The sequence below is a fragment of the Oncorhynchus mykiss genome, chromosome 17 (assembly GCF_013265735.2).
Source record: "Oncorhynchus mykiss isolate Arlee chromosome 17, USDA_OmykA_1.1, whole genome shotgun sequence".
NCBI classification, from domain to species: Eukaryota; Metazoa; Chordata; class Actinopteri; order Salmoniformes; family Salmonidae; genus Oncorhynchus; species Oncorhynchus mykiss.
The window spans coordinates 45,314,568-45,329,361 of NC_048581.1; the positions used below are offsets into that span (position 1 = coordinate 45,314,568).

At 41.5% G+C, this 14,794-nt stretch overlaps 1 protein-coding gene across 2 annotated transcripts in view; it reads right to left on the bottom strand.

The window, feature by feature from the left end:
• Window positions 1–12,897, bottom strand: part of LOC110493951 (vitamin D3 receptor B) — a 73,824-nt gene extending 60,927 nt beyond the window's left edge. For both annotated transcript variants that reach the window (XM_036949968.1, XM_036949969.1), the window contains exons 1-2: window positions 12,352–12,897; window positions 12,019–12,101 (exon numbers count right to left, since the gene is read on the bottom strand). In XM_036949968.1, coding sequence (XP_036805863.1) covers window positions 12,019–12,085 — 67 coding nt within the window. In that variant the 5' untranslated portion in view covers window positions 12,086–12,101; window positions 12,352–12,897. The remainder of the gene's footprint in view (window positions 1–12,018; window positions 12,102–12,351) is intronic.
• Between the last annotated feature and the right edge of the window lie 1,897 nt (window positions 12,898–14,794).

Below are 14,794 nucleotides of genomic sequence, written 5' to 3' on the forward strand. Positions count from 1 at the left end.
ATGTTGTTTGAGTTTCTTTGTGTATCCCCACATTTTCTCGAGATGATTTTACTGCAACCCTGCTCACTGCATACAAGTTGCTTGACATGGGCGTTTCAAAGAGCTGTCAGTTAATTAAGGCGAGCTAAGCTCCCCGCCCACTCAACCTGTCTTTTCAAGAGAAAAAGTGCTTTTCAGAATATCTTTTCAGGACCTTTAACAACTCACTCATACTAACAACTCACTCATACTAACTCACTCATACTAACTCTGCCATACTAACTCTGCCATACTAACTCTGCCATACTAACTTATAGTAACTCAAACAGGAACCAAACAAAGCCCGCTGGGTTTCTCCTTTGCTCACGTTCCCAAGAAGTCGTATTATTCTACATGACTACTGCCTGCCTATACTTTATACCCTACGGTGCGTAGCGCAGTGTCACAATGTCGTTTTTTGACACAAAAGGGGTGGCTCTTTGTAGTGCGCTCCGACATTCTATGTACTCTCTCGATTGTAACGCGCCGTATCATTCCTTGAGTAGCCATGGAGGCAGTGCTGTGTAAGCAATGAAGTTCGCTTGGTTCCTTGATCTGATCTAGAGGCAATGCATCAAAGTAACCTATTTTGCATTGATAAGTAAATATACTCTCAGCGGCTGTTCAAACAACAAACCAAACAACATTGTAGCCTTATTAGAATCTCCACCAAAATGTATTTTGTTTGGAAGTAATAACTATTGATTCCAGGCTATTGGTTAAAACAGCTGTGAGATGTGTGCTTTTTCTCTGTCCAAAACATGATGACATTCAATTTGAAGCTGACATTTGAAGCAGCATATCAAATTGGGATAATATTGTAGGTTACACTGGCCAGTATAAGAATATTTGCGAGGGCATATTATTTAATTATGAATCTAATTATTTCACATGGCGATGTGGGAAGCTAATCAACTTCAAAATCGCCTTATTAGAATCTCTCCAAAATGTATTTTGTTTAGAAGTGATAACTATTGATTCCAGGCTACTGGTAAAAACAGCTGTAAGATATTTGTTTAAAATTGATAACGTTATTCTAGGCCATTTGGAAAGTATAAGAATATTTGCCAGGGCATAATATTTCATTATAAATCTAATTATTTCACATGGCGATGTGGGAAGCGAAAAGGCTAGCTAGCTTGTAGTGTTTAGCCAACTTGCTGGCAAGTGAAGACAAGTGACTCTTCTTTTACTTTAACAACAAATGAGAAGACAACAAGAAAGCCTCTGTCGCCCCCTTGTGAATGTTGCTATTTGGGAGTCTGGATTGGCGAGGTATCTTGTTACCCCCAAAAAATCTAACTCCCCCAGCGCACGCATGCACATAGGTTTACGCATGTTAAGTGTGTTGAAACCTTGACAGGTGGAACTTAACACGTCATTACTCCCAACAACTTCAAATGTGCCCTATATACACCTATACGGCACACACTCACACAAAAGCCCATCTTGTGGTGCCTAGTAAAGGCCAGCTCTATAGGAGGCCTATACTGTTACATGTGGGAGAGGAGGAACCAATTAGTAGTCACGGCAGAGGTGGGGTGGGTATGACGACTGTACTGCTGTTGCAGAGTGGACAAAAAGCTAATGGACTATACCAACACGACTGATTGGCCCCCGTACACAACCTGCCATTGTTGTAGCAGTGACTGGCCGGAGCTGAACATGAGCCTACATTACAATGCCCTCGGCTACTGTTCTAGGTTCAGCTCTTGTTGTGCAGCTCCTAGCGGGATAGAGTTTGGAGTAATGCGGGAGGGCTGTTCTAAAGTCAGTTGTTAAGGGCACAAAGTAATCACTGTGTGCCAGTGAAGCTCTCCCTCAAAGCTTTCCAATGAATCACCGAAAGGATAGCTTGGTCTGAAATGAAAACAACCCCCTACGCCTCTGGTGTTTCAGATCGGAAGGAACTGGATAGGTGTAAGAAGAGGTAAGCAATAGGGGGGAAGCTCCCCTGAGACCATTGAAAAAGACTAGGTGGAACCGTCACCATCACATTGCTGACTTACACTTATCCGCTCAGTCAGATATGAAATCACCGAAGAAGTGGGGGCTAGGGGAAGTGAATATGAGTTTGTTTTCTTTCAACCGAGAAGGACTTCTGCTTTCTTTAGATCGTATCACGTGTATCCAAGTTCTCCAAATCTCTAGACCCAGTGGTGGAAAAATGTCTCTTTTGCAACTTGTGGATGAAATCTTTACAGCCCACAACAATGAATATGTTCTTGGCATCTTTTTAGTTTTATCCAAAGCTTTTGACACGGTTGATCATGAAATATTTCTTTCTAAATTGCATTATTACGGTTTTCATGAATATACATATAAAATCGGCAGTGGTGAAAAAAGTACCCAATTGTCATACTTGAGTAAAAGAAAAGATACCTTAATAGAAAATTACTCAAGTAAAAGTCACCTAGTAAAATTCTACTTGATTAAAAGTCTAAGAGTATTTTGTTTAAAATATACTTAAGTATCAAAAGTACATTTAATTGCTCAAATATATTTTAAGCATCAAAAGTAAGTGTAAATAATTTCAAATCCCTTATATTAAGCAAACCAGATGGCACCATTTTTTATTTTATTTTTTTAATGGATAGGCAGGGGTACACTCCAACACTCAGACATAATTTACAAACGAACCATGTTTGTTTAGTGAGTCCGCCAGATCAGAGGCAGTAGGGATGACCAGAGATGTTCTGTTGATAAGTGCGTGAATTGGACAATTTTCCTGCCTTTATTAAGTAAAAGTAAAACTAGTTAAAAATATGAACATTAAAGAAAGGATAACCCCCCAAAAATGACTTAAGTAGTATTTCAAAGTATTTTTACACCACTGACTAGACCAGTGGTTCTCAAACTTGGTCCTGGGGACCCAAAGGGGGGCAGATTTTAGTTTTTGCCTTAACACTACAGAGCTGGTTCAAATCATCAACGTATCATCAAGCTTTGGTGATTTGAATCAGCTGTGTAGTGTTAAGGCAAAAACAGAAATGTGCAGGACCAGGTTTGAGAACCACTGGCCTAGACTCTAGAGGTGAACGCGCTGTACGTCAATTTCTACAGGCCTCTAAACATCTCCCCTTGGCTAACTTGACTTCACCATTTCTCTCATCGTCCCCTCTTTGGCAGAGGAAGTGTGATTGAGCAAGGGAGTGTGTTGGGGAGAAATCTGGCACCCCGACCAGGTTCAGATAATCTTATTACACGGTCCTGTACATAGCAACCAGGAACTGCACGTTCCACAACAAGAGGGACTTAATTAGGGGTGCTGCAGTGTACACTGCAACTTATCAGTACATTGTCATCTGCTTATAAATGCTCTCGAGTCCCATCTGAGGTGATGGCAGCCGGTGGCAGGAGGACCGTAACATTAAGACAATTTCCTTTGGATAGCTCTTTATTGTCCCTAAGAAGGAAATTGTCTTGGACACACAGTACTGCTGTAGGCTATAAAACATAAACACTACACATTACAAACTTGACAAATACATAGTACAGGCCTACATTGCATTGCCCTGTCATATACATCATACAGATAGATCTCTCCTTAGTGGGTTACATAGTTATTTTGTCCGCGGTAGGCCTATCCCTGGAATGACGCCACTATAATACTGTGTGTCAAGAAAAAAAAGGGGGTGTTACACTTCACATTACAGTGCTCTTATGACTCTTATGTATTAATGTTTGTAGTAAGTGACCTCGAGTATCCTCAAGTATCCTCAAGTACAGACTATTGTCATGACTTATTGTACTTACACTGTACGTAGGATTAGGATATGGGTTAAGGGTAGGGCTATAGTCTACAATTGTAAAACAGTAGAACAACGAGTAACCTGTATACACTGTTATATTTACACAGGAATAAGAACACTGTGGTGTAAAGTGTTAATTAAACAACAAGGCTATTCTTTTTTTACCCCCTTTTTCTCCCCAATTTCGTGGTATCCAATTGCTAGTAGTTACTGTCTTGTCTCATCGCAACAACTCCCGTACGGGCTCTTGAGAGACGAAGGTCGAGAGCCATGCGACCTCCGAAACCCAACCCAACCAAGCCGCACTGCTTCTTAACACAGGGCGCATACAACCCGGAAGCCAGCCGCACCAATGTGTCGGAGGAAACACCGTACACCTAGCGACCTGGTCAGCGCGCACTGCGCCCGGCACGCCACAGGAGTCGCTAGTGCGCGATTAGACAAGGATATCCCAACCAGCCAAACCCTCCTTAACCCGGATGACGCTAGGCCAATTGTGCGTCGCCCCATGGACCCCCCGGTCACGGCCGGCTGCGACAGAGCCTGGGCTCGAACCCAGAGTCTCTGGTGGCACAGCTAGGTGCACCACACGGGAGGCCACTGCGCCACCCGGGAGGCCCACAACAAGGCTATTCTAATGTAATTTAATGGTTTATTGGTCTAAACCTTTTCAATTTTTCAATCATCTAGGCCTGAGTAAAGATCTATCAGAGGCCGTATGAGAGGAATAACGTACCAATAACACAGAGAGCACTGATATCTATTCACAATTCTTAATAGCTCGAGGACTATCAAATGAACATCTTTGTTGGATTCATTAGAGCCAACCAAAGCATGATTCCTACAACAACATGACCAGTTGCCCCAGGTCACTTATGACAAATCAATGACATTTAACTCAGCATTGTGAGTAGCACTTAGAGAGGCAGTGTTTTGAATTCTCATCATTCCAAATAGTGAAATCTCATATGGAATCACTCATCAACACCTTCAGCTACAAAGGCTGCGAAGTAAAACAAAGGACACTCCCCAGTTCTAAATGGAAACCGGGTCATGTTCAGTAGGAGCAAATGGTAGAACAAATGTTGAAGCAGAGAAGGGGCTGCATGTGAACGTGTCTAACAAGAGCACTGATTTGTTTTCTGTTTGACATTGTGTCCTACACGCTTAGAAAAAAGGGCTGTGAAAAGGTTCTTAGGCTGTCCCCATAGGAGAACCCTTTTTGGTTCCCAGTAGAACCCTTTTTGGTTTCGGGTAGAACCCTTTTGGGTTCCATGTAGAACCCTCTGTAGAAAGGGTTCTACATGGAACCCAAAAGGGTTCTACCTGGAACCAAAAAGGGTTCTTCAAAGGGTTCTCCTTTGGGGACAGCCGAAGAACCCTTTTAGGTTCTAGATAGTACTTTTTTTCCGAAAGATGAACATAACTATTGACTAAAATAAGAATGTGAGGTAGCATAAGTTTACTTACACGCAGAAAGTAAGATGGTACCGTCCATTACAGCACCCCGGGAAAATAAAATAGTGGAGGTACGCCGTACCGTTAAAACATGATTCATTCACAATAATTAAAACCAAATGCCCCAAAAATTGGTCACTATTACACCACTATTTACCCTTAACGCATGTCAGAGGCATGAAAAATGAGCGAATTGACTCGAAAACAGGTGGTAGCCTATAGCCTACGCTCCAAAATGTGATGTGGTTCGATGAGAACATTGACATTTTGCCAAAGTAGAGATCAGTAGCCGAGATGCGCACTGACAGCAGTGGACGCATCAATTCTGGCCTAATGACAATTGCCAAATGTCATTACACTTTTTTTTTTTTTTGGTGTAACAGATGTCTCTTTCAATTCACCACTGTTTGGAGGATGAAAATATATTGCGAGTGGATTAATGTGCGTGGGTAGCCTAGTAAAGGAAACCTTTGAAGTGATTGTTTGACAAGCGCGTGCACACATAGGTGGTCACACCGGGAAAAATGTATTCTACTTTCACCCCTGCTTACATGTCACCTACTTCCAGGATAGTTTTATGCATATGGTGCACATTTGTGAATAAAAACAAACTTGATTTGTTTCAAACATACACTATATATATAAAACGTATGTGGACACCCCTTCAAATTAGTGGATTCAGCTAATTCAGCCACACCCATTGCTGACAAGTGTACAAACTCGAGCACACAGCCATGCAATCTCCATAGGCAGTAGAACGGCCTTACTGAAGAGCTCAGTGATTTTCAACGTGGCACCGTCATAGGATGCCACCATTCCAACAAGTCAGTTCGTCAGATTTCTGCCCCGCTTCAGCTGTCCCGGTCAACTGTAAGTGCTGTTATTGTGAAGTGAAAATGTCTAGGAGCAACAATGGCTCAGCCGCGAAGTGGTAGGCCACACAAGCTCACAGAACAGGCCCAACACTAACTACCAAGTTCCAAACGCCCTCCGGAAGCAACATCAGCACAAGAACTGTTCGTCGGGAGCTTCATGAAATGGATTACTTTGGCCAAGCAGCCACACACTGGTGTAGTGTACAGCTCGCCGCCATTGGACTCTGGGTCACGCTTCACCATCTGGTGGTCCGATGGGTGAATCTGGGTTTGGCTGATGCCAGGAGAACGCTACATGCCCAAATGCATGTTGCCAACTGTAAAGTTTGATGGAAGAGGAATAATGGTCTGGAGCTGTTTTCATTGGTTCGGACAAGACCCCTTAGTTCCAGTGAAGGGAAATCTTAACACTACAGCATACAATGACATTCTAGCCGATTCTGTGCTTCCAACTTTGTGGCAACAGTTTGGGGAAGGCCCTTTCCTGTTTCAGCATGACAATGCCCCCGTGCAAAAAGCGAGGTGCATACAGAAATGGTTTGTCGAGATCGGAGTAGAAGAACTTGACTGGCCTGCACAGAGCCCTGACCTCAACCCCATCGAACACCTTTGGGATGAATTGGAACGCCGACTGTTAGCCAGGCCCAATCGCCCGACCTCACTAATGATCTTGTGGCTGAATGGAAGCAAGTCACCACAGCATTGTTCCAGTGGAAAGCCTTCCCAGAAGAGTGGAGGCTGTTAAGGCAGCAAAAGGGGGGACAAACTCCATATTAATGCCCATGATTGTGGAACGAGATGTTCGAGCAGGTGTCCACCTACTTTTGGTCATGTAGTGTATATTTGATTTAACCTACGTATTGAACCCATTAAGACGAAAAGTTAATGTGAGACATCACAAGAGGCATATTTTCATCGTTTTATGGTCTAGTAGCAGAAGCCTAAAATGTCATTCCTGTTATGTAAAATAGTAGTCGGTCACATTTGGGGAAAGGGTGTCTGCAATTCACTCAAGCTTTTAATAAGCCTATCGGTCACACTTTCTTTGGATAGTCCGGATTATCCAAATAACAGATGGTCACACTATTAACAAACTATCTGTTGATAAGAAACTGCTTGCTAAGGTTACGGTTAAGTTTAGAATAAGGTTTAGAGTAAGGGATAAAGTTAGGGTTAAGTTTAGGGTTAGTAGATAGTTAGTTGAAATGTTATTCAATGGTCTGTAGAGATAAAATACCAGGAGAATATTCAACCATAGTCGGTAGAGTAGGGATTATCAACTAGATTCAGCCGCAGAATAATTGTTCTTGAGCGGATGGTTACGGGGCCAGAACATTAATTAACAATAATTTGTAGACTGCAAAAAGAAGGCCAAACACATACATTTGATTAAAGTGTAATAATTTCAAACCTTGCTTCCATTTGTATACGACCACATCTCTATTATGCCTGGGAATACTTTGGAACAAATTTCCAAAATGTATGTTTGAAAAAATTATAGTGAAGACATCAAAACTATGAAATAATGCATATGGAATCATGTAGTAACCACCAAAGTGAAGACAGCTTTGCACACTCCTGGCATTCTCTCAACCAGCTTCAAGAGGAATGCTTTTCCAACGGTCTTGAAGGAGTTACCACACTTGTTGAGCACTTGTTGGCTACTTTTCCTTCACCCTGCGGTCCAATTCATCCCAAACCATCTCAATTGGGTTGAGGTCGGGTGATTTTGTAGACCAGGTCATCTGGTGGAGCACTCCATCACTGTCCTTCTTGGTCAAATAGCCCTTACACAGCCTAGAGGTGTGTTGGGTCATTGTCCTGTTGAAAAACTAATTATAGTCCCACTAAGCGCAAACCAGATGGGATGGTGTATCGCTGCAGAATGCTGTGGTAGCCATGCTAGTTAAGTGGGTCTTGAATTCTAAATAAATCACTGACACTGTCACCAGCAAAGCACCCCCACACCATCACACCTCCTCCTCCATGCTTCACGGTGGGAACCACACCTGCGGAGATCCTCCATTCACCTACTCTGCATCTCACAAAGACGATTGGAACCAAAAATCTCAAATTTGGACTCATCAGACCCAAGCACAGATTTCCACCGGTCTAATGTACATTGCTTGAGTTTCTTGTCCCTAGCAAGTCACTTCTTCTTATTGGTGTCATTTAGTAGTGGTTTCTTTGCAGCAATATGGCATGAAAGTCTTGATTCTCGCAGTCTCCTCTGAACAGTTGATGTTGAGATGTGTCTGTTATTTGAACTCTATGAAGCATTTATTTGAACTGCAATTTCTGAGGCTGGTAACTCTAATGAACTTATCCTCTGCAGTAGAGGTAACTTTGGGTCTTCCTTTCCTGTGGCGGTCCTCATGAGAGCCAGTTTCATCATAGCGCTTGATGGTTTTTGCGACGGCACTTGAAGAAAGTTTGAAAGTTCTTGACATTTTCCAGATTAACTGACCTTCATGTCTTAAAAGTAATGATGGTTTGCTGTTTTGAGCTGTTCTTGCCATAATATGGACTTTGGTGGTCCATATTATGGTATTTTACCAAATAGGGCTATCTTCTGTATACCACCTCTACCTTGTCACAACACAACTGATTGGCTCAAACGCATTAAGGAAAGAAATTGCACAAATGAACCAAAGTTCAAGGCACACCTGTTAACCTTTTCACACATACCAACAAATGGGTGTGATCATTCTATAGTGGTCCCTTTAGCATACGCTCAAACCGGTGTGATTAGAACGCTCATTTAGAACGTCTAGTTTCCATTGACGCAACAGTCAGCATTTGAGCTGGCCACACTGTTTTTTCGCAGAAACATTTTGCACAAATACAGTCCTTACAAAGTTATGTCCAGAATGTGACCAGTTTATTTTTGGATGCAATGTTCAGACATTCACAGAAGTAGCTACAGCATAACACAAATCATCCAAACTGGAAAAATGTAAGCTACATTAGTCCTAGCACTATCTGAGGAAAAGTTGATGTTACACAAGTGGTCATATTTAGATAACAACAGAATCCACAATATGAATTAGCTAATAGCAATTACTATTTATAATTCATCACATCCCGGGTGAGCTCAACATTGATCGAAATAATTGAGTAAAACACTTTCTAGAAATCAAAAGTAATCTTATGGGTAGTTTGTGCACGCCTCCATGTTTGTTTTTTTGCATCAACCAAATATAATAAGCAGAGACAAGATGAGTTTGGTCTTTTTTCAGTATGCATGTTGAAGGGGGTGTGTTGTCTACGATCATTCACTTCCCTTCAATCACTTCCGAAAGTTTACCCGAAAGAGGAGTGAACCATTCCTTCGCCTCATTATAACGTCTTTGGTCTGACAGACATTTACGTGACACCCAAAATGCATTGTATGATGTTAACAAACATGGCGCCACACACAGCTGGCAAATAGATTAGCATTAGCTCATTATAATCAGTACAACCTTCAAAAAGGTATTTTACACCCATCATAGGTGTCCATTACAATCTATGCAAGAATCAGAATGCATTATTCGTCACCAGTACTTGAAAACATGTGAATAAAACTGTTAATACATTATGCTCCATACATACATACATACTTCATGCTACAGTAACAATGACAGCATGATATGCAGAAAATAAGGCACTTACTTTGATAGGAACGCACACATGTCCAAAGTCATTATTTGTATGGAAAACAACAATGGAGGCATTGAGGAAGGGCTCTCCTCAAAGAGGGAAGTTTGTCCGGCTCAGTAAAGTCTCAAACATAAATTGTCAGCAACACCGAAATGGGCTACTTCCATGTGAATTAACGAGGCGGAACACACCTCAATTCAAACTGTTGTTAGAAAATAAAACTTGTTAAAAAATCATTTGAAATTGACAAGTTGAAACATAGATAATTAGCAGGCAGCGCATGTTAACTGCCCTGTTGTGTAACAATCATATTTTGGAACAATGAGTGCCTTCTGACATCACGTGCATAAAACAACTCACGCTGGGCGACTGTTAGAGATATTTGGAACTCACGTATGAAAAGGTTAATTGAAATGCATTCCAGGTGACAACCTCATGCAGCTGTTTGACAGAATGCCAAGAGTGTACAAAGCAGTCATCAAGGCAAAGGGTGGCTACTTTGAAGAATCTAAAAATACAAAATATATTTTGATTTGTTTAACACTTTTTTGGTTATTACATGATTCCATATGTGTTATTTCATAGTTGTGAAGTCTTCGCTATTATTTTACAATGTAGAAAATTGTCAAAACAAAGGAAAACCCTGGAATGAATAGGTTTTCCTTTGTTTTGACATTATATATATATATATATATATATATATATATATACACTCAGAAAAAAAAGAAATGTTTCAGGACCCTGTCTTTCAAAAATATTTTTTTTAAATCCAAATAACTTAGCAGATCTTCATTGTAAAGGGTTTAAACACTGTTTCCCATACTTGTTCAATGAACCATAAACAATGAACGAACATGCACCTGTGGAACAGTCGTTAAGACACGAACAGCTTACAGAGTAGGCAATTAAGGTCACAGTGATGAAAACTTAGGACACAAAAGAGGCCTTTCTACTGACTCTGAAAAACACCAAAAGAAAGATGCCCAGGGTCCCTGCTCATCTGCGTGAACGTTCCTGTGGGACAGGTACAGGATGGCAACAACAACTGCCCGAGTTACGCCAGGAATGCACAATCCCTCCGTCAGTGCTCAGACTGTCCTCAATAGGCTGAGAGAGGCTGGACTGAGGGCTTGTAGGCCTGTTGTAAGGCAGGTCCTCACCAAACATCACCGGCAACAACGTCCCCTATGGGCACAAACCCACCGTCGCTGGACCAGAGAGGACTGGCAAAAAGTGCTCTTCACTGATGAGTCACTGATTTGTCTCACCAGGGATTATGGTCGGTTTCGTGTTCATCGTCGAAGGAATGGAGGGTCCGTCATGGTCTGGGGCGGTGTGTCACAGCATGATCGGACTGAGCATGTTGTCATTGCAGACAATCTCAACACTGTGCATTACAGGGAAGACATCCTCCTCCCTCATGTGGTACCCTTCCTGCAGGCTCATCCTGACATGACCCTCCAGCATGACAATGCCACCAGCCATACTGCTCGTTCTGTGCGTAATTTCCTGAAAGACAGGAATGTCAGTGTTCTGCCATGGCCAGCGAAGAGCCGGATGTCAATTCCATTGAGCAAGTCTGGGACCTGTTGGATTGGAAGGTGAGGGCTAGGGCCATTTCCCCCAGAAATGTCTGGGAACTTGCAGGTGCCTTGGTGGAAGAGAAGTGGTAACATCTCTCAGCAAGAACTGGTAAATCTGGTGCAGTCCATGAGGAGATGCACTGCAGTACTTAATGCAGCTGGTGGCCACACCAGATACTGACTGTTACTTTTGAACCCCCCCCCCCCCCCCTCCTTTGTTCAGAGACACATTATTACATTTCTGTTAGTCACATGCCTGTGGAACTTGTTTAGTTTATGTCTGTTGTTGAATCTTATGTTCATACAAATATTTACACATGATAAGTTTGCTGAAAATAAATGCAGTTGACAATAAGATTACTTTCTTTTTTTTGCTGAGATATATATTCTATATATATATATATATATATATATATATATATATATATATATATATATATATATATATATATTTATTGCAATTGCTTGGAAAACTGGGAGGGCAAAATCCAGTCTGCTGGTTGGAGAATCCTGCTGTAGAGCATCTATAGATGGACTATTCAAATAAAGTCTATAATAAAATATATTATTTACAAATTGTGACAGATAATACATATTTGGAAATATCCAGTTGAGATTAAAGGCATGCATTTTATACAGATGTAGTTTGGCTATGAATGCAAGTATTTAAAACAGATCAAATTAATTTACCTGGGATTTTGGCATGCCCTTTTTTGTAGATGGGCGATAAAGACTTGGCAACTCTCTTCTTAACCATAAAGATATCTTTAATCCTGAAAAATAAGAAATATGCTTAATCAATTCAGACCTTGTTTCAAACAGTTTGGTTGTTTGAATAATAGTCTTATCATATGTTCTCTGTAAAGAAAAGCATGACAATTATTTGAGCAACATGCGTGCAATGGTTTGATTGTAAAGATTATTTTGGTAAACTGACAGCCTTGTAACGCTGCGTTTGTTTTGAGCTCGAGCCGCAGAATAGTTTCAGCTTTCACATTCCTTCTCTGGATGCGAGTTTCATACCTGCGTACAACTTTTTCCAAGACCAAATTGCCCTTAATCCGTTTTGTCGTCGTCAATCTCTTGAAAATAAATTCATTCCCATGTTGACTTGTGGTATGAGATACTGTGTAATAACTGCGTTATATAAATATCCGCATGTGATCGACTCGAAACGTCCAAACTATCACGCCCAAGGAAGGTTCTAAATGTTGGCTGGTGAGCTGATACTGATAGCTAGCGTGGCTAGATGGCTGGTTAACCCTAAATTGGTGTATCAAGTTCAGGCGATATATCAACTATATTCAGACCGAACGCGACTGCAATTAACGAATACGGCTAGTAATACTGGTTACGATGTTTACCTTGTTCGCTCTACAAACGGCGAATTCTATAGAATAGCTATGATAGACGAGAAATCCCCTGGCCAGACCCTAAATAGATGGCCATTACTTTTTGGTATGCCCCGCCCCCGGACTTCGACAAAATGGGATATTTTCTCCAAGCCTCTCCAATAACCAATCAAAGGTGTAATCTGCGTGTATCCCGTGTATCTCGTGTTTTGGTTGGTGACGGTTTACACCAGCCCTGCTTTGCTTGGTCAAATCCAATGCTCGTAACGTGTGTGAGCGACTCCCCTTCCCCCAAACACAGGGGTGTGTCATGACGTCAGAGGTAACGAAGAGGTAAACAACTTTGACCGCGTGAGGTTTAAAGCAACATTGTTTCTTCGCAGACACTGATACAGTGCTTCAATAACACTGTAACAATATGACAATAGATGCGCTGAAAAGAAAAGTATAGCATTATATACCACAAGTCTGTGCAGCGCACTCTCCTTTGTTATGTGGCCACACAGGTGGCAGCATTGTAATAAAATGTGGAGTTGCAGAGAGGCTCTGAATTAAACATTGCAGCAACATATTCACCGATATTCTCATAGTCTCAGAGTTCTTATTATTACTATTATTTTAATCTTAGGATTGTGCGTATGCGGAAGCGCGTGTGTGAGAGAGACAGGGAGAAATAAAAGAACAGAGAGATAGAGGGGTGTGTCTGCGGTGTGCTGCGGATGGCGTGTCAGCTGCCTAACGTAGCATAAACATGCTTTGTTGCTATGATTGTTATGCAATGTACTTGTGGAACAAACTATAGAGTACCATGATCCTCCCTTCCTCTCCTTTTAGACACAGACCGGGATACCCACTGAAGAATGGTAAGTGGTGATATTAAGTGGTGATATATTGGTGATATTGATAGTTTACATAGGTGGTTTCAGTTCGGTTCACATGTTTTTGCATGATTTATTAAAGGATTAGTGCATATTGTATGTTGGGTCAGTGACATACACGTTGTGTTGGAATTCATGCCATGGTGTGTGTGTGTGTGTGACAGGATTGGGGGATGGGGGTTCGGGTGAAGGGCAGGGGTGTGTCGACAGTGTAAACATAGTAAATGCGACAGAAATGAAGGAAAGATGGAGAGAGGGGCTCCATCCCTGCCCATACAAAGTCACGGGAAAGGGCATGGAATAGGGGGCTGCATATTTATTTTGGAATGTTGATTATGTTGCCTTTCAATGACAATTCATTTCTTAAATGCCTGGTCAATGTCACAATAGTAATACATTGAAGCTTTCGTGGCCTAATCAATCTGATTTAATCTTTCTATTCTGGGGGCTATTTTATTGACCTATTCGCATATTCTGTTAAATAATCTAATGTATCTTCCTATTGTGTGTTTAGAAATAAAATTCCATTTATTTTAAGATGTATATTTTTTTTAAACGCTCAAATTCACTATGCTTGAAGCCAGTGGTAGGGGTTTTTTTTCCTCCAGAGAGAACAAAATGCAACGATATCTCCTTTCAAATCTACTCATACCATGTTGTGTTTATCAAACGTATATTGCAGTCTCATCACCTCTCCAGTTATCCCTGGATCGATCCAGCCATCAGCACAAGGTTAGCACAATGCTGGGGGCCGCTGTCTGTCCCCTCCTCTTCTTCTCCCCCTTGCTGTTTCGGCACGACTGACTGAAGGTTCCACTTCCACCCGGAACCTGGAATATTTTCTGCAACATAACAAATTCCATTAGGTTCCACAGTTTCAGCCCCTCGTCTGTGTGGTTTAAGTGACGAGACACCACATCAATTCAAGTCATACAATAGAATAACTATATTGATAAATTCAATTTACCATATGCCACGTGCAAAATGCCTGTTACAAATAGGAACCGTGTCTAGGCTTACCTATGAATGCATATTATTTTTACCTCATCCAAAACCCTAGAAATACTGCATCTGAGTGTGTTGATATATTGGATTTTATCTCATAATTAAGTGTGAGAGTTAACTTTAGAAGCCATGGCTGTGTGTAGTGGAGAGTTGATCCTTGTCCTGAGGCTTGGGTTGCCTTCAAACTGGCTCCAACTCAGGATCAAGCTGTTCTGTTAATGAGGATTTATT